Genomic DNA, 25,737 nt, shown 5'->3' with positions numbered 1-25,737 from the left:
TGGATAACATTAATTGCTTACACCGCCAGCAATTATATCTTATTTATTATTGATGTTCCTTTAATATTGACCTTAAAACAGTTAATTTACTTGTTTTTTTTTGCTTGATGATAACAACCCCTATTCATAGATGACAAGAACTACCGTTACACATGCAAGTTGGACAGCGCCCTCACCAGGCATGTACTTCATCACAGTTATCGCCTACAACCGCGCCTTAGAGCCGTCTGTTCCTATCTGTTCTGATGGTGTCATGATTGACACCAGCCCACCAGAGTTGTCCAATATCTCAATCAGTGATTCTCGAATGAGGCCGGGTCTTGCCAAGGATAGCGAGGGACGTGTGTGGTTCATCAATGAACATCGAATGAAGACGGAACTACTGAACGTGTCTGACATGTGCAGGTAATATTTCTCATGCAAGTAGCTTCCCAAATACATGAAAAACATTTTAGTTTCCTTGCTACAATGCCTGCAAAAAATCATTCATAGCTTGACATTTCAACCCCTACAGCAGAGACTTCTTTGAAGACTAAAAGAAAAACTCTGCTAGGGTTGAAACGTCAGGCCTTGAACTTTTTTTTGCATTTATACCATCGGTCCTTTTGGTTAATTTGTTTGCAACAGCTAATTCCATTCACTCATCTCTTTTGATAATCTGTACTTTGGATGCATGGAGGATCGCTAGGTAAAACGTTTTTCTTCTTCAGTTAAGTGAGTGAACCTCTTGCTCTTTATTACCAGCTAGTTTGTGCTTAATAGACTATACTTGGTGAAATAGCATTGCAACATAACTTGTAGGAAAGCATGCAGCGACCGATTTCACGAAACGCTAAGTTTCACCCTATCTCGAGTTGGGACGAGTAAGTCATCCGAACTTAGAAATGGTTCAGTGCATTCTAAATTCTATGGATACAGAAATTAACTCGTCCTAAGATTATTCCGTAGTTAGGAAGAGTCTGGTTAAAGGGTCTATGTACTTTTTGTAGGACAAAAAAACACAATGTCTACAAATTTACACTAAACTTACACCGTTTGTAGATAATGAGGGTAGAAAGCTTCCTTGAAAATATTAGTTGCTGAGGTGCTGTATTTTTTTGAGAAATGAGTAAAACAATGTCATGAAAATAATTTTCGTCTCAATGATCATGAGACAAAAACTATTTTAACATGTAAAAGCGTGTTTGCATGACATTGTTTTAATCATTTCTCAAAAACTACTGCACCTCAACAACTAATATTTTAAGGTATGCTTTCTACTATCGTTATCTTCAAATGGTGTAAGTTTAATGTAAATCTGTGGGCGTTGTGTTTTGTACCCAAATCCTTTAAATTGACTGCAGTTTTAGATAAAACTTTACTTTAGTTGTGGTGGGATGGACAACAAGAATGTTAATCAATGATCACGTCTTTTCTTTGTATTCAGGTCTAAAGTAACTGTAGTGAGCGATATAACACTGTACCCAGGCCAAGGAATCCTAAATGATTCAGTCTCGGTTATTGGAGAAGACATTAACTGTCAGTGGACGTCTGGCATTGAAGAGAAGTTCTTTCTTCCTACACACAAACATGTAAGAATGCATAATTCTTGTCTTTATTCGGTACAGAACAAATGGATTTAGCTTATTAAATGTACAGATATTTCTTAAAAGTCAAAGACAAACTACACTCTAGTTGCAGACAGTGGTTGAGTTGATACATTAAATCGCAGTGTTGTAGTTAACTTTGCCGTACATTCTAATAAGCACGTCTATTATCCGGCAGAGGCTTACATGTCAAACTTTTCAGCAAAGAAGAAACTTCTTTTAAGACAAGCTCTGGTACAACATGAATTCATTCTAAGTATGACATACTATCTATGTGAAAGCTTATTTAAGACTGCAAATCAGATGATAAGTATATTCCAACATGCACCAATGTTTTTATGTTTCGAACTTGATGTAATTAATAATTTTTGGTTTTAATTCCAGATTATCTTATCTTGGTCGGGGAGTGACGAAGATAGCTCAATTTTCGACTACGAGATCGGTCTAAGCAGTGACCCATCCAATCCGACCCCTGACCTTGTGACCTTCATGTCAGCATCAGGTCATAATCGTTTTGTGATGTATCATCCCCACATCAGCCAGGGAAATGTTTTCTTTCTGGTTGTGAAAGCTGTCAACAAAGCACAGTTGGCTCATTCTAAGGTATGTATTGCTTAAAAACAACAAGTGTCATTCTTGAAGAAATTTGCTTTTGATAAACTCGCCAAACAAATTGAGAGAATGGAACAGTTATATAAAGGTACTGGACACGTTTTGGTAATTACTCAAAATATTTATAGGCATAAAAACTTACTTAGTAGCGAGCAACAGAGACCTGTTGATAACATAAAACATTATGAGAAACAGCTCCCTCTGAAGCAAGCTCTGAAGTATCGAAGTTTTTGAGAAAGACAGGTAATTTCTCACTATCAATATTTAAAAAAACTCTGAAAAAGCCTTTAGGACTTCAAATGTGTGCTAAAAGTTTTTGTTTTTTTCTCAATGAGATTGAATGAGTATAAATGTATCGTAACTTTGTTTTCCAATTCCAGTTTGTTGGACCTATCATCGTGGACACCACACCACCCATGTTTGTTGGCCGTATTCTCGTTCATTTGGACGGCGAGTATTTGGTGACTGAATGGGGTGCCGACGGCTTCACGGACAATGAGGATGCAGGTCTTTCATATCAAGTTTGCATTGGTGAGATGCTCGAAAGAGTAAAATAAATGTTTTGTTGGTTGCCTGAAGATGGGCAAACCAGCTGATTCCTGACAGCTGATTCTGCAATCGTAAACTTTATGCAGACCCTTTCTGGTCTACCTATAACTAAGTTAAACATTCTTAATGCTTTGATTGATCACATAACAGTTGTGGAAGACCAATATTCTCACTTGATGTATCCCAACATATGCAGAAATTAACAAAACTGTGAACATTTTGACTCAATTGGTCTTCGCAGTTGCAAGAAATAAATAAAAGAAAAAACATAATTGTTGCACAAGTTCGTGTGCTTTCAGATGCCTAAAAAGCCTTATTATTTGGGTGAGAAATTACCTCTTTCTCATAATGTTGTATACTACAACAGCTCTCCATTGCTGCAAATAAATTTTTATGCTAAACGTTATTTTGAGTGATTAACAATAGTGTTTGAGCAGGTTCACCTATACATATTTTTTACTTACACTCGTTTGAAGACAGGCGTTCGAGAGTCGCGCTGAACCATTAATTATTGAATTATGTGCATGAAAAGTTTGACGTCTGAAACAAGTAGGAGCGACTGGATGCTAGGAGTCGAAAGATTGACTGTTGCAGTCATACAGAACGACTCTGGAGCGCCTCGGTTTAAGACAACGATCTTTCATGAGCTGAGCCAATGTAAATGTTATGTTTACCTCGCCTGTCTGAAACCAAAATTGAATTGGGTCGACCAAGAGTCGCTCCTATCTATTTGGTTTGGCTGACCCTGGAGCGCCTGTTAGAACCGGGTGTTAGATATTTGGTAGTGGATGAAGACAATGTTCAGAACTGAGAAGTCTCCCGAACCCCCAAACATCTACTCCGCGGTAGTAGAATAAAGCAAGACAGTTCTCTAAGAACAAACTCTACCTGGCAAGTAGATACACACACGGTGTTACCGCAAACCAGATATATATTGATACCTCACCATGCAATGCCTCAAATCCTTTACATGAAGACAATGTTCTTTTTTCGCTTTAGGACACACTAGAGGAGGCACAGAGTTCGTTTCATATCGATCCCAGAAAGAATACGTCATCGGTCCGTGTGAATCCCAAACCTTCTGTGCGGCCTTCCTATTGGATGATCTAAGCTGGTATCTCCATGGCGATCATGAATATTACATCTCAGTCAAAGCGGAGAATAGTGCCGGACTATCGACAGTAGGAACCTCGTCTGTGTACAGGCATATTGTGCAATTGCCGTCCCAGGGGGTCGTGCTGGATGTTCCACCATCTGGGGAAGGAGTTGACTTTGGGGTATGTTCCTTAGAATCAGTTGAGCAAGAGGATGTCTTTAGCCGACGCCTTCTCGGGAAAAAGGAAATGGATATAGAAAAAGGAAATAGATATTGTTTCATTTTTTTTTTTATATCTCTACTTTATCTGAAGGAAACTGTAAAGTGAAACAGTCCATGAATTCTAATGGAAGGCATTCAAATATTTGGGTTATGTGGGCCAAAAAGTGGATTCACAAAAGCTACCCCTCAAACTATCACATCGAATGCTGACGAAACCATTTAACAACTTAGTGTTATGACAATGATTAAGTAGAGGCTAGTGTAAGGACAGTGCGTAAGTTTGCCTGAGTATCCATCTAAATTAAATCCAATTGTCATGTCTTCCAACATGCAAGCTTGTAATTAAAAAATCTGTATATGCTTAATTGTACCTAGCTGCATTGTCTCTACAGTTTTTACAGGAGTGAGGTCTTCATGCACTTTTTTATTTCTATTTTGCTTAGTTTTATTGGTGTACTTTTTAAAAACTGTTTCTGTGTAATTTTCTGGTCCTGGAGAGAGCGCAGTATAAACTCAATAAATTTGTATTATTATTATATTAATTTTGGTTTTTACCCACACACCGATGTGTGTTTAGCACTGTATACTCACTACTTTCCCCGAGTCCTGTGAAAAAAAAACCCACAGGCATGTTACTCGGGTGGGATTCGAACCCACGACTCTTGCAATTTTAGAGCCGTGTCTTACCATTTAGACTACTGAGGTTGCCCGGTAGCTATAGGCAGTTCGAATCCTATGTTTTTGGCAGCAGGTACCGCAACGATATAAGAGATGTTTAATTTATTTTTTATAACTAGGTTGTTAAGGACACCGATGTACAGATGGATCAGTCAAAACTCTCCGCTCAATGGTTCGGATTTGAACATCCCCATCTTGACATCAATTATGAAGTGGCCGTAGGAACAGGAGAAGATGGTTCATACGGCGTCAGCAATGGTTTCATTGACGTCGGCAATGCCACGTCCTACGAGTTAGACGGACTTGATCTGACACCACTCATGGTAAAACCTAGAGCTGATATGCCTTGTAAATGATGTAGCGTTAGTATTGAAATATTGAGTGATGAAAGCCTTGGTCCAACTTTTGAATGATTAAGCGACGTATGCGGGATGGTTGTTAAGGACAGTGGACACTATTGGTAATTGTCAAAGACTAGTCCTCTCACTTGGTGTATCTCAACATATGCATACAAAAACAACCCTGTGAAAATTTGAGCTCAGTTGGTCATCGAAGTTGCGAGATAATAATGGAAGAAAAAACACCCTCGTCAAGTGAAGTTGTGTGCTTTCAGATGCTTGATTTCGGAACGTCAAATTCTAAATCTGAAGTCTTGAAATCAAATTCGTGGAAAATTACTTCTTTCTCAAAAACTCTGTTATTTCAGAGGGAGCCGTTTCTCACAATGTTTTATACTATATCAGCAGCTCCCCATTACTCATTACCAAGTGAGGTTTTATGCCAATAATTATTTTGAGTAATTACCAATAGTGTCCACTGCCTTTAAATAACCCCATATCGTAATTTTGATCGTTTCATTAAATCCTGAACTACACATTTTGTTGGATGTTTTTGTGCAATTTAGTTTTTATACTGCAATTTATGTTTTAATAAACCATTTTTTAAGAAGAATTGAATTTATTTGTAACTCGATGGGCTGAATCTATGCCACATGTCTGCCCTTATAAGTCAACACCACAATTAATGTTGACTTTGCCGAAATAAGATACACAGCCCAATTGTAATTTTGTTATAACAAATTGTAACAGTGGACAACTATTTAATGGACTTTTATTAGACCTATTACCTCACCGTCCGGGCAACATCTGAAACTGGAAGCGTCATCGTGACGTCAGACGGTATCAAGGTCATCCCAGAGGGTCAACTCCTAGAAGGTGCATTGATCAAAGATGGACTCGGATGTGATCCTGCTAACAGTAAGATTTTGAGCTAATTCTTAAATTTAGAGAATTGTTGGGTTTTAAAGACACTGGACACTATTGGTAATTGTCAAAGACCAGTCTTCTCATGGTGTATCTCATCATATGCATAAAATAACAAACCTGTGAAAATTTGAGCTCAATTGGTTGTCGAAGTTGTGAGATAATTAGAAAGAAAGCAACACCACCCACATCTGTGCTTTCAGATGCTTGATTTCAAGACCTCAAATTCTAAACCTGAGGTCTCAAAATCAAATTCGAGGAAACTTAATTCTTTCTCGAAAACCACATCACTTCAGAGGGAGCCGTTTCTCGCAGTGTTTTATACTATCAACCTCTCCCTATTACTCGTTACCAAATAAGGTTTTATGCAAACAATTATTTTGAGTAATTACCAATAGTGTCCACTGCCTTTAAGACATGTTTAAGGTATGTTTTACAAGTATTATCATTTCCATTAGAATGGGTAAGGCAGGGCTGAAATAAGGATTGTCTAAAATAAATATGGAATTTGATTTGAGGTGTCAAGATCAAATTCGAGGAAACTTCGAGGAATTTGATTTAAGGCATTGCATGATTGATGAGGTATCGATATCTATTTGGTTGTGTGTATCTACTTGCCAGGTTGTGTGTTTGTTCTTTAGAGAACTGTCTTGCTGTATTCTACTACCGCGGAGTAGATTTATCGGATTGTTGGGGAGACTTCTCGGTTCTAAAAAGAACTGTACTGGTTTTTAACTACTACCTGGGCGGAAGGTATAGACAATTGGCTGTGGTTACTACTTTAACTTAAAGGATTGCTATTAACTTCACTACCGGGGAGTGGGTTCTCAATGGTCTCATTGTTTCGACTAGCTCCAGTCATCATCAGTAGACTGAAGAGATGTGTAGAGGGGAGTGTCTTAAAAATCCTGACAGTAATAATTGTAACTTACTATATCTGTGTTGGTTTTTATCTTCATCTTAATTCTTAATATTTGGACAACTATATTTTGTACCTTTTACATGCTCCCCATATCTTTAGTGTATAAATTGTAATTTTTCTCTTGTCGTTATATTTTTGCTATGCCTTTCTTGTATGTATTGTATAGTCTCCTTTACACAGGGAAGACAAATTTCATGTTTTTGTTCATGACAATAAATATTTTTGATCTTGAATCTTAAACTATTCCTCTTCAGTAACCACACCCACTGGGTTATCTCATCACGCAACCGCCCCATCTCAACCCTGTGAGGATGACATTACATACCAGCCCTCTACGTCTGGTATCTCCGCCCGATGGAGCATCCCGGTCATGTTACGGCCCTTTGTAACCAATGTCTTATGGGCAGTGGAACATGAGATTCTGACTCGACATGGTATTATTTAGCTTATCTTTATTTATATACTTTAGAAACACAATTTCTCAACTAAATTTAAGGCACTGGATACGTTTGGTAATTGTCAAAGACAAGTATTCTCACTTGGTGTATCCCAACATATGCATCAAATTAAAAACTTGTGACAATTTGGGCTCAATTGGTCATCGAAGTTGCAAGAGAATAATGAAAAAATACCCTTGTTGCATTGCTTTGTGTGCTTATGTATAATACAAGGTTTCAGCTGAAGTATTTATTTTTTGAGTGAGAAATTACCTCTTTCAAAAAAACTACGTTACTTCAGGGGGAGTCGTTTCTCACAATGTTTTATACTAGCAACAGCTCTCCATTGCTCGTTACCAAGTAAGTTTTTATGTCAACAATTATTTTGAGTAATTACCAATAGTGTCCAGTACAGTGCCTTTAAGGAATCTGGCTAGGCTCCTTGAAAATAATGTGAGTGTTTTATAAGTTAATGGTTCACAGTCAATTAAGGAATGTTTTATTCTGTTCCACTTAAATGTTCCTCAAAATGCCGGCTCATTTGGAAAGCTCTCATTGAAATTCCAGTTGAGATGTGTTGCATGAGAATTATAACAAACATTTCAAATTTACTTTTCAGAATTCCAGTTTCATCAACGACTGTTTCTGTTGTCGTGTTTACCCTTTGTTGAATTATTAATGCTGATATATTTTTTGGTTTTATTAAGATGTGGACAATAGCTCATCAGAGTGGGTCACGTTATTGGACTATCAAGATCTAGGAATGGCGTTCAACCATTTGGATGTAAGCCTTGGGTTACATGACGGAGCACGTCTGAGATCAAAGGTAATCAAAACTCAAAAGTTTCAGGCATGGTACTTGTGTAATTTTTATATGTAAACTGTTTTTGTATGCAGGCCTAAACTATTTTTGTTTTAATTGTAATTTTTACTGTAATTTTGCCATTGGCCACGAGTGTAACAAACATAAACCAAACTATCTATCTATCTATCTACTTCGAAGACCAGTTTCCCACTCGGTACAACCCAATCGATTGGTCAACCAATTTGCAAGAAAATATTGAAATAAACAAAATTTGTGCTGATGCTTGAGAATTCATGCCTGGAGCCTTTCACGCATTAAAATGTATAGGGTGAAAAATGACATCTTTCTCTAAAACAGAATTACTCATTCAAGAGGTTCTATTCTAACAATGTTGAATTATATAAACGGCAAGTTAACTCGTGCAGTATTTACCAAAAGTAAACCCTGCCTTCAAGAATCCAGTATTTCAAAACTATAACTCTAGTTTGAAAATTGTCAACAAGTGTTTGTTTAAAGACAAACTTATTGAACTATGTTTTGAAATAAATAATGATGCAGATGATTCAGTAATTTTGTTGATGATTAATCTTCTTTAGAAAACATTTATTTATCCTTGATTTTATAAGATCCAATCTACAAAGAAAAAGAGCGAGAAGGATCGAATTTCAAAACTTTTGAGGAAATTAATTTGTCAGGATCTTGGAAATAGAGATAAAACAAAAGTCTCAAGACAAAGGGATTGGAATAACAGATTTAAAACATCACTACACCTTTCGTTTGGTATCTGAACCAAGGTGAACATGGGAAAAAATACACTGATAATTGAGTGACTTCAAGCCACTTGATGGCATCCTCGTCGAGGTCTCCGAGTCCCTGTTAGCCTTTTGGTTGTCTGAAGTCAGGGCATTCAATTCAACACTGATAACTGGGGGAAAAAATGGTGTATGTACTTATTTATAAATAACCGTACTGTTTGTGTTTGGCACAGGTTCAATTCTGCCATGGGAGTGTCTGCTTTCAGCCTATGATAAGTGACGGGTTCTGGGTACTCTCCCAGCCGCCTGTTGTAGGTGACGTCACAATCAATGACATCGAGACAGATTCAACAAGTACAAATCTCCACGTGGCCTTCCAGACATTTGAGCATGCGTACATCGACCATGATAGACAGTTAGAGTTGATGGATTTCTACGAGTGGACTATCGCTGAGAAGGGGGAACACAGTGCCATACTGAGTGAATGGAAACGCATCGATGATTTGAACATCATTGGTGAGACGGTATGTTGAAACTTCTTTTTAAATGTTTGTTTGTTGAGAACTTCAGTCGCTTCAGTAAGAAAAGTGAAAAAGTCAACGTTAACACTACAAGAAATTGTTTGGATTTTTTTAAATACTGTTTTTAATTTTTAAAGGCCCGATTCACTGCATCGTTGGATGGACAACTCGACCACGACACGTGTCTCCGTATGGCTGTGAGAGGCTACAACAAAGCTGGACTTTCATCCATAGTGAGCACCGAGGTCGTGGATTGTGACGATGTGGTGATTGTTAAACCGCATGTTGTCATCGACTCAGACCGTAAGTTCCGACCTTAACCATGGGGAATTGGAACTTTCTAGGAGGCTATGACTATAACTTAGAATAATAACAATAAAAATTTGCATGTAGATTCTTACGCGTTGGGCCCCATTCACACGTTAAAGCAGTGTGACTCGGTACCAAACGTCAAACAGTCTCAATACTAGCAACTTGAAGGAGGCTATGATTGATTGACCAAAAACTCATTTAAATATTTGATACAGGAATTGTATAATGGCAATACAAAATCACCTTAATTAAAGCTTGCAGGGCTTTGGCAGACGTGATCAAACTTTAATACCCACATACTTCTATCAGAACCACACTGCCACACTCCATGCTCATAAAGAGATGATAATTTACATTAGATAATAAATTAGATACCAAAATTCATGCTGGGCACTCAAATCAGTCGCTGACAGATAATTTTCCTTTGTTGCAACATTATTATGGAACAATCTCTCACCTATACACTCCGGTCTGCACAAACATTTTTTAAGAAAAACTTGATAACACACCTTTTCCCATTATTGATTGTTTGCTGTTTGTATATAGTTTCATTCCGATTTGTATTGCTTTGGATTGTATCATCACAAACCGCTGTGATCTCGATGGAATGTCGGTATATAACAATTATGTTGTATGTATGTATGTATGTATATGTATTTATGAATGTTAATACAACAACTAAGAGCTCCAAATGTCTTTTTTCTCCACTAGATGAAGTAACATTTCAAAATAACTAAAACTTAAAAATGATTTCCTCTCTCCCTAAAGACGAAGTGAACTTAGAACAGAATGCTCTGTGGCTTGAAGCCGATGCGAACTACATCTCATCAACAACCGTCCTATCAGCAGTCTGGCCTTCATTACGTCACAGGAACTACGTCTGGGCAGCGGTTAAAGATACAGGATCTGCCGATTTCGGTGACTTAGACATTGGCTTGAACTACCCTTGTGAACATCCGATGGCTGTAGGTTGTGGAAACACAGGTAAGTGGAAAAAATTTTTTTTACGTCTCACATTGCTGCTATTTTCAAAGACACTGGACACTATTGGTAACTGTCAAAGACCAGTCTTCTCACTTGGTGTATCTCAGCATATGCATAAAATAACAAACCTGTGAAAGTTTGAGCTCTATTGGTCGTCGAAGTTGCGAGATAACTATGAAAGAAAAAAAACATCCTTATCACACGAAGTTGTGTGCTTTTAGGTGCTTGATTTCGAAACCTCAAATTCTAAATCTGAGGTCTCGAAATCAAAGTCGTGGAAAATTACTTCTTTCTCGAAAACTACATCACCAAAAGTGTTCACTGCCTTTAAGGGTTTCGGTATGCAACATATATCTGTGGACATATAAGTCCACAGGTTTAATTAAACTTACTTGGTTTGAAGATTATCATGGTAGAAAGCTTCCCGTAAAATATATCTTGCTGAAGTTCTGTAATTTTGAGAAATGAGTAAAACAATGTAACAAATTCATTTTCTCCTCACGAGACGTCAATTATTTGAGCATATAAACAACGTATTAATGCGAATCTCCTTGCGCCATTAACGTTGCGCAGTTGTGTAAAGTCTCGTGAAATGTTTTTCTCAAGAAAACATTGCTCTGTGACTTTCCAGTGAGTAGGGATTCTTGTCATGGCCAAAAAACTGGATCTACAAGAGGTCTCAAACACTTTTAATGGTGCTTTAAAGAAAAACAATTTTAACGAGCATTGTTCTTGACTAAACGATTCTTGCTTTAGATAAAGAGTTTGTGAATGTCCATGGTTTATCGCTCGAGCACGGCGAACGTTACCGCATCTGCATTCACGCTGATGAAGTCACACTAGAGCATGAGAAATGGTCGGAAGCTCTGCCGTCAGTGTCCAGCTGTAGCGACGGGGTTGTCATTGATACGACACCGCCGACACCTGGCTCTGTTTGGATTGGCTGGAGCAGTCATAACAACTACCAGGTATATAGGATTTGAGGCATTGCATGGTGAGGTATCAATATGTATTTGGTTTGCGGTAACACCATGTGTGTATCTACTTGCCAGATAATTCGTAAATTGAGGAGTTTTGCTAAGTTTGAATAAATAATTTCCTCTGTGGAAAAGAAAACAAACACAAGACAAAAAAAACTACCTGTATTATTTGAGTTTGATTGGTTGAATATGGGAACCCCGCCCATTTCAAAAGGAAACCCTGGGAAAACCCTGGAAAAAAAAGTGCATGGTCATAAAAGGAACAACTTGACAGGGTTTAGCAAGCCCACCCAACATGACAGAACTAGCCAAGGTGGCACCACAACAGTTGTGCGTGTCCGATGAATAGTGTATTTCATCTGTGAGTGATTAAATGAAGTATTGTTTGAGTTTCCATACATCTTCTATTCTTTACATTGTTTTCCTATAGGGGAAAAAATAATTCTTCAAACTTTAAGAACCATGTAATGTGGTTCTTGTATCATTGTCTGTTTAAACTTTGCAAATTAATTGATAAAAGAGATATAACAAGCTTCTTGGATCTTAAAGGGTCTGGTGGGTAGTTTTTATAGGACACAATACACAATGTCCACAGATTACTCACTCATCAATTTGAAGATAATGATGGTAGAAAGCTTCCCTTGCTGAAGTGCTTTAATTGTTGAGAAAAGAGTAAAACTAAGAAAATAATTATTCGTCTCAGGAGACGGAAATTATTTAAACATATTTTTGTGACATTGTTTTACTAATTTCTCAAAAAACTACTGTACCTCAGCAACTAATATTTTAAGGTAAGCTTTCTACTACCACTATCTTCAAACGGTGTAAGTTTAATGTAAATCTGTTGACAATGTGTTTTGTGTTACAAAAAGTACAGAAATCCTTTAAACAAGTTATGGTAATTATTATATGGAAAGGTTTGCGGTAACACAATGTAATGACTATCTCTAAATGAGTTACCGGGTCATTTAGAGATATTCATTACATAGTTTTACTGCAAATTCCACCATGCAAAGTTTCAAACCCTACTTATGGTAATTATTGTTATTAAGGTAAATCGATATTGACTTTAAGACTGAAACAAATGTTTCGGTGTAAAACTTATTTGTATCTTTGTGGCAATTAGAGTTCGACTTCTGAGCTGGTTATACAATGGGAGTCTTTTAGTGATGTTGAGGAACACGGCTTAGCACGCCATCATTCTGGAGTCAAGTACTACGAGTATGCAATCGGTGAGATTCTAATATGAGATCCTTGTGGTTTACCAATATGCATGTTGATATCTATTGAAACCAATTATTTGAAATACCTTTTGTCTAAATTAAAGGCACTAAACACTATTGGTAATTACTCAAAATAATTGTTAGCGTAAAAACTTACTTGGTAACGAGCAACGAAGCTCGAGCTGTTGATAGTATAAAACATTGTGAGAAACTGCTCCCTCTGGAAGTAAGGTAATTTTTGAGAAACTTAACTTCTTTACTCAAATAATAAAAGACTTCAGCTGAAGCATTTTATAATGCATCTAAAATAGTAAAAGCACACAAAGTAATACAACAATAGTGTTTTTCTTTCATTGTTCTCTTGCAAACTGGATAACCAATTGAGCCCAAATTTTATGCATTTGTTGGGATACACCAAGTGATAATACTGGTCTTTGACAATTACCAATAGTGTCCAGTGTCTTTAAATAAGTAATGTGAATTTAAACCTAAACGATGGTTGTGAATGTTTACAGGATCAATGCCAGGTGGAAACGATGTCCAAGACTTCACCCGTGTCGGTATTGCTAACAGCATCATCATACACAACTTGAGGTTACAGAATGGACACGCCTACTATGCAGTCATTAGAGGTAATTAACAATGATCTTTTTGTCGGGGGTTCCTGTCTTGGCCAAAAACTTGATCTACAAAAGGTACCAAAAATCCTTAAAAATGAGTGAAATGTAAATTAAATAATATGTAATATCTACTTTATTCTTTGATTCCCAAAATGCACCCATAATCCAGCAAATGACTGGTTGTATATTATGAATCCCCATTTAAGACGCAATCATTTAATATTTTAATTATATAAGTTATCACACAAGCGCAAGTGGAATACGAAAAAATATAGCGCTTCTGCGTCCCATATCCAACGAAAACGAATATATCTTCCAGTCTCACTTGCAACGTGCAAAATTTTAAACTTCAGAGCGTTAGTTCACGCGCACAAAGTTTAGAATGCACTGTTCGTATACGGAGCCTGACAAAATGACAATTCACAATACGCAATGTGTAATCAAAACAGAGGAAGTAGGATATAAAACAGATGTCAAAGCATATATGTTTTTATCGCCTCAGTAGTTCAAGCTTCTGATTGGTGGATTAGTGCGTACTGGAAGATAATGTTTAATACACCTGCAATATAACAATGAAGTATTAACAATCTTCTCAAATATTGATGACAATACTTTTGCTCTTTTTAGCAACTGATTTTGTTGGTTTATCTACAAAATCATCGTCTGACGCAATTATGATCGACACAACATCACCGACTGTGAGTGATGTCTACACATTAGACATTGGGGGCAGCTTCCTTATGTCCACAACATCTGTCTCACCAAGGTAAGTTGGTGAACAGAAAAGTGTCTTTAATTTTTTGTTGCAATCCTGTTTTTCATTTTCAAGGATTTTTCAAGTGAAAGTCCATTTATTTATTTATTTCGGTTATTAAAGAGACAAAACATGGTCGGTCGTATCCATAAATAGGTAATGCTACAAATGAGTTGCTTACAAAGTGAAACAAAAACTTAGGCTAGTCAGATGCTAAAAATAACCCCCATAAACTGTGAATTTTGTTTTTGCAAAACTGGACCTGAAGGACAATGTCTTTTCAAAACTAAAGCAAGGCGAGGCGAGGTGAGGTGATTGGAAAAAAAAACCCCAAAACATTTTATTGAATAAAGAGTTTAATACCACAAACTAGCTGCCCATGTTCTGTCCAAAAATTGCAAACAAACACACAAAATTTCGGAATCATTATATTATTTAAGCACTTTAAAATATACTGTCCACCATATTTCATTTCAAAGTTAATGTTTTTTATAGCTCAAAGCGCCTTATCTGGAGGCAATACTATCACTTTAACAGTTGAGCACTCTTGAACAAAATTGCCATTGTTAACAACAAATATTCAATGATCAATTAAATATGGAACTATAATGATCTAGGCAGTCCAATTTGTACACTTTGAAATTTGATTATAGTATGATTTTTAAAAATTATTTCATCACAGCTGGGAGAATGTTTTTTCAGATGTAGAAAGTGGCATCTCATACTTTGAGTGGGCCGTGGGTTCACATCCAGGTCATGCTGATGTCATGCCATTCACCAGAGAGGACTCAGAGTCTGGAGTCACTGACCCTTCACAACCTTTGACCCTTCATGAAGGTCACTCGTATTTCATTTCTATAAAGGTAATTGCAGCAATAGTTAGGTCAGATTTACTTGGAAAAAAAAGTGATTCAAATACAAGAAAATCAATTAATAATGTATTTATAGAAGAAGATTTTCATTGAGAAAACTGATTTTGTACAAGTAATTTTGGTTACAATTTTTTTAGGCCATCAATCATGTTGGGTTGATCACGTTAAAGGCGTTCGGTGCCTTCACGGTAGACGAGAGCCCTCCAGTGGCAGGTCATGTCTTCGATGGAGATCGCTCTCTCGCATCATCCAATCACAGAGATCGTGACTTCCAGGAGGACCGGAAGACAATAAGTGCATTCTGGGAAGGGTTTCATGACCCCCATAGCGCCCTCATTGGTTATTCGTGGAGAGCAGGGACTTGTAAAGGATGTAGCGACGTCATATCAGAGCAGAACATCGGAATGGATACTGGTAAAAAAAGGAAGATCAAATCATTGTAAATGCATTGACTCGAATTTAAGTGCACCACGATGATAGTTGACATTCAGCTATCACAATTTATACAAATGAGTTCCATGAAAAAAGGATTGACAATGTAAAAGCCTCGTATTCAAAATACATCATTGCCAATAAGTAAACTTTGTTTATTATATAACTTTTTCTCACAAATGTTAAAAATCAAAGCTTTAAAATTAAACTGATTTTTTTACCAGTCCAATCTATAGCACACACATTGCCAAGTGAAGGCCTACGTTCTTTGTATGTCCAGCGTATCAAATTGTTTAAAGCGAGTAAAATAGTGTTTTCCACGTATTGTAACTGATTTGTTTTGGGCGTTAAAGGCAGTGGACACTGTTGGTAATTACTCAAAATAATTATTAGCATAAAACCTTACTTGGTGACGAGTAATAGGGAGCTCAAATTTTCACTTGTTATTTTATGCATATGTTGAGATACATGTACATTAAGTGAGAAGACTGGTCTTTGTCAATTACCAATAGTGTCCAGTGTCTTTGTAAGCTTAAGTTTTTGAAATATTTTCTTTTTTTAGAGGTTAAAGCTGACAACCTGAACCTTGTGCCAGGTTTCACATACTATGTAACTGTGACGGCCTGTAACGCTGCTGATCTGTGTACTTCAGTGACATCTGATGGGGTACTGGTTGATGATTCGCCCCCGTTGGTAGGTCGCGTCTATGATGGGAGCCCCGGTGGTGGCGATATCAGCTTTCAGTCGTCAAGGTTGGTTTCCTTCTCGAGTTTGACTTTGCTTATTTCATCCAGAAATTGGAAAAGAATCACAGGTTATACCGTTAAAATTCTATATAGGAAAGCAATTTAAAAAAAGTTACCACTCGGCTCTTAAAAAAAGATGAGTGTCGCAATAAGGTCACGAATCTTTTGCAGGGAAATGATCGATGTACACTTTAATTGAAAGAAAACAAAACTACTAATTTATTTAGATAAATTGCTCATTTGACAATACTGGACATTGACCAAGTACTTCTGTTTACTGATAGAAACAATAATGTTGAGCATACAAAAACACGCAATTCAACCCTGATTGCAAGTTTAATGGCAAGTTTAAAAGCAAACACCAGAGTGACGGGCTTCACGGCGTTTTGTACACCCGAGGGGGAAATGGCACTCGAGACGTAGTGCCATTTTCCCCCGAGGGTGTACAGAACCCATGGACCCCAATCACAGCATGCAACAATTGTTTTTGTTATACCTTGTTAACATGATTATTCTTCTTCTCAAAGTTCTGTTGTCATCTTCAAACATATAACGACGAGCTTAATAAGCAGACGAACAGTTGTTCAAATAAGAAACCTTTCTTCACTGTTCCCTCGAACCCGCGGCCGTTTCGTACTATGCACCGGAAATCGACCAACGGTGGGAACGATCAAGGTGATGTACACCTGTTAACATCACTCATGTTACCCACCGCGCTGTGCAGCCATGGTACATGTGTATTTGTTGCACGGCACGTGATTTGTTCTCGACCAATCAAACTTCAGATTTTGTTACCGAGGTATAACAAGTTGTATTGCTTGTTTTACAGGAGGCAGCTCTCTGCACATTGGTGGGGTTTCCATGATCCCCATTCCAGCCTATCACACTATGAATGGCGAGCTGGTACCACACCAGGCTCGGCTGATATCCTTTCATCAACACGTATTGAGCTGTCACAATCTGCTCTGATGTTCCTGTCGGAGTCAGATCAGATGCTAGAAAATACTGATATCTACATCACAGTCCGTGCGTATAATGGGCTTGGTATGTGGAGTGAATCTACGTCCAATGGGTTCCGTGTAGATTCAAGCCCACCTGAAGTGATTCAGGAACCAACCATTGACGGAACAGTCGGGGTAGTCGTCAGAAACACTCAGGTAATAAAAATACATTTGTATCAATAATCAAAGGAGGCTTTGTTGTGAAATTTTGTATCGTCTCTTATTAATCCAATAGTCCAATTAATTAATTAATGTAAAATATGAACACTGGGGGATAGTCTTTAGAAACACTCAGGTAAAACCTTGCTCTATGGTAAAACTTTTATTAAAAATGTTTGTATTTCAGAGTTTCAGGAGGCTTTAGTAGGAATGTTTTGATGGTCTCTTATTATGTATTTTAGTTCAATTAAATCATGTAAAATATGAACAAATAAATTTTCCCAATGTTGATATCCATAAAAGTATGACATACCAAGGTAATTTTTTCATATAGTGCATATTTACCCTTGAGGAAAAAATAAAATAGCTTCTTGAACAAATTTCCAGGCTAAGGAGATTACAGTTGATGAAAAGAAGTTTGATTAAAAACCTATTAAACAATTCAGTGATAAACAATTAATTGGATTTGTAGGTTTGCTGTTGGAGAAAAAAGGAAAGAATTCAGGCCTTATTTGAAAGAATTATTTCTTCACAACATTTTAGTCTCTTAAGAAATTTCATCAGAAACCATTCTATACCCTTAGGTTCTCTGTGACGTCATTCGATTCGTCTGGAAGTTCGTTGACGTAGAGAGTGGCATAACGGACCAATACGTTTCAGTGAGCACACACCATAATGGAGATGTTAACATTCCAACCATCAAGGTAATGTCTCGGAATAAAAAAGGTTGTTTTTGAGCAAAGGTTAACATTAAGGAACATAAAAATAGAGGACTCTGTTGAACCTTATTTTGTCAAAGTTTCGAACATAAAGCAACCCAATCATTCATCATTCTTTGATTAGTGTGTTCATTATAGTGTCCATGTTACTTTTCTTTAAGTCACATTACTCGCTAACAAATAACCTCAACATGATCATGTTGGTTATAAGCTTTGTTATTTTATGCATATGTTGAGATACACCAAGTGAGAAGACTGGTCTTTGACAATTATCAATAGTGTATATTAAGAGTATGTTTAAATTAAAAAGCAATTTTTTATTTTATTTAAACAGATTGCTGGAAGCGAGGTAGACCACACCTTCACCAATTTGACCTTACATGAAGGAAGTCGCTACGTCATCACAGTGGTAGCATGTAACCAGGCTGGTCTCTGTACTGAAGCAAAGTCAGCAGAATTTCTTGTAAGTGACATCACTATTGATTCTTAGATCGTAGCGCAACCCGGGATGAAACTTATTCATGCAAGGTCTTGTCTTTTGGCAAGTTTTTCTTATTACGAGATAATGGCGCAACTTGTATTCGGAAACATTAGAGAAGCATTGATATAATGCTTCAGAATGTCCTGGCCAAATTTTAAATGGCTGCTAAAACTAAAAAGATATTGCTTAAAAGTTCTCCTGTTAGGCAAACATGAACTGGATACCAGTCACAAATTGCACAGGTACAATGGTTAATTTGGCCGGTAACGATCTTCTATAAGTTTGTCATTATTTTAACGACAAAACAACTCTTCTTGATGTGCCTACAAACTGCTCTCTGTTTTGTGTTTGGCGCCCAAGATTCACTATATTAAAAAGATTGTTAAAGTTCTGTCTTACGTTTTGATCAGGCTTATAAAGTGTCCCCTTATGCGTTCATAAATTGGCTTCAATTTTAAAGGTACAATTTAATCGTTATTGGTCGATATTATCTTCTCACATTTAGGTCGACTGTAGCTCCCCGACTGTAGGAACGTTTGCAGTTGAGACAGAGAGTGCTGCTAACCTTGAGCGTCATCATATAATTTGGATAACTCCAACGGAACAAGAGGTGGAATCAACTGCTTCAGTACATTCACGATATTCTTGATAAATGCTGCTTTTCAAATACCCAATATTTTTTCCAGAATAGACCGATCCAGGCGCGCAAGTGCTGGGTGCTGCCATGCGCTGCACGCCATTATTGGGTAGTCTTTGTGCCTAGTTTTGTGCACGAAGACACGAGAAAATCGTTTTCCTTTTCACTTTTTATGGGAATTGAATGTCTTCCTCGACAACCTGTGAAATTTCCTTGATATGGCTGCTTGATATAAAAACGTACTACATTCTTACTTTTTATTTTTTAGATTAAGCAGAAAGTAAAGTACTGAAATTTTGACAAAATACCTTGCCGATGTAATGCATTTTAGCGACTATTATGCGGTTTCCGCGTCTTTGACCCCTAACTCGCCTAAGACAAGCACCTTTTTCGAGATGATTCGGCTTATATTTTGTTGCAAATATTTGTGGTCAGTGATCTACATTGGTATATCATGATGTCCTGTTAAGGAAATTGTGTTATTCGTTGAGGAAAACATTTAATTTCCATAAAGAGTAAAAAGAAACATGATTTCCTCATGTCTTTGTGCACAAAACTGGGCACATGTACACCCCAGCAATGGCGCACGGTGCTAAACAATTGCACGCCCGGTGCACGTCGGATCGGTCTATAGGCCTAATAGTAATCATTATCTTGGTTTCTTATAATATAGCGCTCTTCAATCACTAAGTGACGCTCCATCATTTCAAAACAATGTTTTGCAACTAATGTTTAAAAACGAAAGGGGCAATAGTACAATCTGAACATAATCTCAAACAAATTGTCAACTCCTTGAATATGTTGCTATGAAGTTAAGTGATGTCTCTGTACTGCATGATTATTTTTTTAAACTTCATATGCCGAGTATTGTTTGAAACAATGACTTGACATAGCATGGTTTGAGTGAGTTTAATTTAACAACAACTCCAGTCATACTTTATGTTTTATAACTTTAATTCTGAAGCCGGAAGAAAGTACCGAAGAGAGCACCGACCCCACGTCAATGACGACCCCACGACCTCTACGCTATCACTCTGGTTGGATGACATGGTTAGAGGACCCGTTCACCTCCACCGGATCCCTCGCCCTTGCTTGGCTTGGGTTTGCTGACTTGCACTCCGGCATCAGTCATTACTTTGTCTCTGTTGGACGAACGTACGGGGGCTCAGAACTCACACCGGTAAGATTAAGTACTCTAAGATTTGTCAATAGTTTCGGAAACAAATTTTTCCATCCATTTATTGTGTATCTCCATTCCAGGGGGGGAACCCACGAATATTTCCACGGGTTGGTAATGCATGTCAAACATTATTATAATAGTAATAATAAGACTTGTAATGTGCACATATCCACCCTGCTGGGTGTTCAAGGCGCAGTAAAACCACCCCCACCAAAACAAAACAAAAACAACAACAAAGAAAAACAGACACAACAAAAATAGTTCTTGAAAACCTGTGACATAAGATAAGTTTTGAGAAGAGATTTGAGTTTTGTGGTACAAAGACAAGATGCAAAAAAATAGTTAATGGCCTGACGTTTCGACCCTAGCAGAGTCTTTCTCAAAGGCTAAAAATTTTTAGCCTTCGAGAAAGACTCTGCTAGGGCCGAAACGTCAGGCCATTAACTATTTTTTGCATTTATACTCTCGGTCCATTTGGTTGGTAAGTTGTTTGCAACAGCTAATTCTACCCTTGGCTTCATGACGTCAGTTGCTAACTGGCAGTTAAATGCACCAAGTTTAAACCAGTTATTGTGTGTCCCTTTTAGAGTGGACCAGTTCGAGTGAACCACAGCAGTGATGGTATGTCATTGGACGAAGGCATTGCACAAACGGCAATTATACCAGTAGAGGGCAGTATAACTGATTCCAACAATCACTACCTTTACGTATCGGTATGGGCTGTAAATGGGGTAAGTTGAAAACTAGACTAAAAAAGTGTTTTAACCACTTAAAAAAGCAACAAATATTTAAAAAATAAAGGTTCCTTCCCTTGTATTTCAAACAACTTAAAAACTTACCTAGTCCTTTATGGTTACTTACTTATAGTAATTGTTTAATGAATAATTAGCATAATTCATTGTTTTAATGATACATATGAGAACTGTCAATAAGACATTGTCAAAGTTGTTCACATATAAGACACTTCCTAAGAAGTGACAGTTTCAAGTAAGATCCCACTATTTGTGTTTTGTGATACTTATTGGTTATTTACTTCATTTGAAATTCATTGCCAAGTTATAGTCAAAGGTCACAATTGTCTGTGTTAACATTTGGTTTTTGTGTATGTATTTTCTTTCATAATTTAATAAATAAAGGTTGGCCTACCAAGCAGTCGCCGCCATTCCACATTTGAAGTTTCTGAAACATCTCCCGATGAGGGGGCCCTGGTCCTGGTACGTCGTTGCCAAGCTGCAACATGTGAGGGTCACTGCGCTTGTGCACCCATCCATGGGGCCTGTTCTACAGCTCAAGGACTATGTAGTGATTTAACCATTGGTAAGATTGCTTATTCTCTCTGCTCGGAGAAACTTAAAAGAACATTACAGAAGTGGTTTTTGCTAGCAAAAAAGTTGCTGGCAGTGTAGGCACTTGTAATCCACCATATACAAAAACTGTCAAACCTGTAGAAGTTTGAGATCGATCGGCCATCTGGGTCATGAGAGAATAGTGAAAAACCGATTACAAATTTTGCATTGCAACGATGCCAAAAGAAAAATGAATAAAACGCTCCCTGAGCGATAAACTCCAATTGCAAAATTAGATTACATATTTCTCATCAAATATGAAATTTCAGACAGAAATATTTCAAGGGATGTTTTCTACTATCATCATCATTAGACCGTGTAAGTTTTATGTAAATCTGTGATCTTCACGATTTTTGTTTCTTACCAAGTCTGTAACGTTCCTTTAATGTCAATTGAAATTTGAAAAAAAAAACCATAATGCTTAGCATCCTGCCTTCTAAAAAAAGGAAGGAGGAGGTTTACTTCTTTTAATTTTGAAGACCACCGGATGGGCTATTTTTCAAAAACGAAAATTCGTCTGAGATCGTTAAAATGTAAAAAAAATTTAAAAAAGAAAGAAAAAGAAAAACTGTGGCCTTTAAAAAGGAAGGGAATACTGATCCTTCATCCGTGTTATTTTGAGTGAAATGTTTTTTAATTTGTATTTTTTTAAACTTACAATGTTTTTGTTACTCACTTCTGAGAATTTTTTTGTAACTATCGATACAAAATAGGCTCCAACCTTAAGGTTTTGAAAAGCTAGAAACAAGTCCGGCGACAACATGCTTCAAAGTGACACTACGTTGACGCCATGTGTGAGAGATGCTTTGTTATTTTTAGCTCCACGCTGCAACAAAGCTGCTATACAACACAGAGCTCACACATGGGTAACATGTGTCATGATGTATTAGGAATTTTCAAAATGATCGCTTTAAAGCAACCAAAGTCTGTTTAACCTCATGCGAACTAAATTTTACTTTTTGAATGCAAGAATTTTTAATTAAACTCAGCAAAGATCACATCTTGCCGTTTTTCGTTCAATTAGGTATTTTAGAAAAATTTTGCCTTATTAAAAAAATCTTTTCTACTTGTGTTATCCATGTAGACAATCCTAATACTGAGATCGAGGTCATAGACGTTATCGATCTGAACTTTGACGACATCAATAACTTGATTGATATTGATGGCACTCCCACTCAGTATATGATGGCTGCTGCATGGCGGGTCAGTCAGCAGAAAGGACTAAGTATCAATTGGTAAGTCTAAGTAGCTTCTGCTATTATCGAGTGAAGGAGTCACAAAAAGAAATCAATTTGCTAATTAGAAATATCATTCTATCAAATATATCGTATCACATTGCAGAATTTAGAGTGTGGTCTCACTATCAGGACTATAAGTCACCAGTCTTTCAAAGCCCAACCGGTATGGACTGGCAATCGTATAGATTATCAAAGAGACGTAACGTAACATGTAACCTAAAACTGATAATGTAACGTAAAATGTAACATGATGTTACGTAAAACGTAATGTAACATATAACATAATGTAACATATAACATAATGTTAAAGCCATTGGACCCGTTTTTGGGAAATGAGTAAAACAATGTCATGAAAACTACAGCACACCAGTAAGTAATTTTTGAAGGGAAGCTTTCCACTATCATTATCTTCAAACCCTGTAAGTTTAATGTAAATCTATGGACATTTTGGAAAGGTACCCAAATCCTTTAAATGCAACGTGAAGTTAGGTAAAATAATAGAACGCAAAACGCAACCTCGCGCAAATCATGACATAACGTCTAATGTAAAACGTAATGTAACGTAACATGACGGCAGAACATAACATAACATTACATAACGTGTGTAACTTAATCTTCAGTAACGTGACATTATAATAATATTAATAACGTAACGTGATAACCCCACAGAGGGCGTGTTTATTTTATGTAAAGAAACCACTGGGCCAATCTGCAGTGTTCCAACTCTGTCACAGATGTACTCCAAATATTACAATAACCCCAAATCTTTTTGTTCTAATCTGGATAAAGGTATGAATGGAGTATTGGGGATGACTCGTCATCAGATGTTGAGCCAACAGGAGTATTTGATTCAGCCAATGAAAGGGTTTGGTTCGACATTGGCCAGGAAAATCACACCATCGTCGTGCTCGATAAAGGTAAATAGGGGGGAAACCTGCAAAATACAAAATCTACTGTAACGCTAGGCCTATGTAATATTCGTATAGGTTGGCATTGGTAAATCAGCGATCGAGATGAGCGCTTGTTTGGCTAGGTATAATAGTTATTACCCAAGTTAAAAGACGAAGTATTTTGGTTAAAACCATGTTTGAACTGTAATCCGTGTTTGTTTTAATGTGAAAAAAGTTTTTTCCCCTCACTAAATACTAAGGGCTGAGTCTGCAGACGTTAACATTCGTGTGAGCCAAGGCATTGTTGTAAATTGCCTTGACTGAACCAAGAGAAGAAACAAAAGTTTTTATATTTGGGAATTTTATGTAAAATAACCATTAATGGGCAATCTTTAATGTACCAGATCTAAAAGGTATTTCTTAGGGAAGTTGGGATAAATTTTCCTTTTGGTGAATCACGCCATAATTATCTCTGAGAAGGACTTCAACCATATCATTTCTACTGCGAGTCTATTAACAGTAAACACTTTTTCTGGACCGTAACATCGTGCAAGAAAGATTGGTATACACTTCTGGTTCAAGTTATTGTTATTATTATTATCATTTGTCTATTCGTCATAAAAACACATACAAAATAAAAACAAAGCTTGGGATATATGCCTGGAATTAAAAAAGTTTACAAAAAAACTGAAGCCCGAAGGCCTTCAATTCCAATATCTCGGCCAAAAGTTAAACTTTCTTCATCACTTGGTTCGTTTAAAACTTCCCTCAAGACTCACCTATGAGGACCGCATAAACATTCTCTTCTACTGATGTGTCACCGTGCCATACATTTCAATATGGACACCAGCGCATATTACTAAATATATCATTCAAAACTTATTTCAAAACATTCAAAGTCACAATGTGATCTTATAGTTTAACCTTTTGTTGTGATATTATTCAGACCGAATTCTGATGACTGGGCTGAGTTATCATTTTTACATCCGTGCCTGGTACAGTGCCACCTCGTACGCCAAGTTTAGATCAGATGGTGTTACACCAGATATCAAGGCTCCAAAAATCTCAAAAGTCAGAGGAACTAAGGTAAGCTTGGAAGAAGAGTTACGATTTTAACTGGCAGTTTTTCTGCTTCTAATTAATCAACCTTATGTCTTCAATGATCTAGAGTTTGGGATCTTGATGCTTGGAAGATCGTTAGAAAGCTTTGATTTCTAAGGGTTTGGGTACTTTTTGTATGACACAAAAAACTGTCCAGATATTTAAATTAAATTTACACGGTTTGAAAATAATGCTGGTAGAAAGTTTTCCTTAAAATATTACTTGCTGAGGTGCTGCAGTTTTTGAGAAATGAGTAAATGTCACAAAAAACAGTTTTCGTCTCTGGAGATGAACATTATTTTTGCAAGTACAACATATGACTCTCCTGAAAACATGGCTCTGAGATTTTCACATTTTTCTCAAAAACTTGACCATCAAATGAAGCTGAAACTTCTACAGGTTAAGGCCCGGTCCCACTGCAGCAATAACTAGAACGATAACGATCATGACGCAAAGAGAACGCGTTCTATTGGTTGAATTGCTCCACGCAGAATACGCACACGCTCATTCAACCAATAGAATGCATTCTCTTGGCGTCGTTATCGTTGCAGTGGGACCAGGCCTTTAATCAAATTACGTAGATCTTCATTCACAGTGAGTAGGGATTCATGTCCTCA

The 25,737-nt window shown here is 37.1% G+C and overlaps 1 protein-coding gene across 3 annotated transcripts in view; it reads left to right on the top strand.

The window, feature by feature from the left end:
* Window positions 1–25,737, top strand: part of LOC139934368 (uncharacterized) — a 66,642-nt gene that overhangs the window by 26,460 nt on the left and 14,445 nt on the right. For 2 of the 3 annotated variants that reach the window (XM_071928563.1, XM_071928564.1), the window contains exons 17-45: window positions 131–405; window positions 1,427–1,571; window positions 1,971–2,189; window positions 2,579–2,729; window positions 3,747–4,024; window positions 4,863–5,066; window positions 5,861–5,999; window positions 7,182–7,361; window positions 8,072–8,190; window positions 9,158–9,448; window positions 9,583–9,748; window positions 10,526–10,741; window positions 11,498–11,709; window positions 12,848–12,953; window positions 13,460–13,576; window positions 14,192–14,330; window positions 15,001–15,181; window positions 15,328–15,604; window positions 16,185–16,374; window positions 17,198–17,525; window positions 18,113–18,232; window positions 18,582–18,710; window positions 19,234–19,356; window positions 20,330–20,545; window positions 21,133–21,276; window positions 21,682–21,862; window positions 22,976–23,126; window positions 23,919–24,046; window positions 24,966–25,105. In XM_071928563.1, the coding sequence (XP_071784664.1) occupies window positions 131–405; window positions 1,427–1,571; window positions 1,971–2,189; window positions 2,579–2,729; window positions 3,747–4,024; window positions 4,863–5,066; window positions 5,861–5,999; window positions 7,182–7,361; window positions 8,072–8,190; window positions 9,158–9,448; window positions 9,583–9,748; window positions 10,526–10,741; window positions 11,498–11,709; window positions 12,848–12,953; window positions 13,460–13,576; window positions 14,192–14,330; window positions 15,001–15,181; window positions 15,328–15,604; window positions 16,185–16,374; window positions 17,198–17,525; window positions 18,113–18,232; window positions 18,582–18,710; window positions 19,234–19,356; window positions 20,330–20,545; window positions 21,133–21,276; window positions 21,682–21,862; window positions 22,976–23,126; window positions 23,919–24,046; window positions 24,966–25,105 (5,265 nt within the window). The remainder of the gene's footprint in view (window positions 1–130; window positions 406–1,426; window positions 1,572–1,970; window positions 2,190–2,578; window positions 2,730–3,746; window positions 4,025–4,862; window positions 5,067–5,860; window positions 6,000–7,181; window positions 7,362–8,071; window positions 8,191–9,157; window positions 9,449–9,582; window positions 9,749–10,525; window positions 10,742–11,497; window positions 11,710–12,847; window positions 12,954–13,459; window positions 13,577–14,191; window positions 14,331–15,000; window positions 15,182–15,327; window positions 15,605–16,184; window positions 16,375–17,197; window positions 17,526–18,112; window positions 18,233–18,581; window positions 18,711–19,233; window positions 19,357–20,329; window positions 20,546–21,132; window positions 21,277–21,681; window positions 21,863–22,975; window positions 23,127–23,918; window positions 24,047–24,965; window positions 25,106–25,737) is intronic. The other variant, XM_071928565.1, reaches the window with a different exon arrangement.

The sequence above is a fragment of the Asterias amurensis genome, chromosome 3 (assembly GCF_032118995.1).
Source record: "Asterias amurensis chromosome 3, ASM3211899v1".
Classification (NCBI taxonomy): domain Eukaryota; kingdom Metazoa; phylum Echinodermata; class Asteroidea; order Forcipulatida; family Asteriidae; genus Asterias; species Asterias amurensis.
This window is presented reverse-complemented; position numbering and strand designations above follow the sequence as displayed.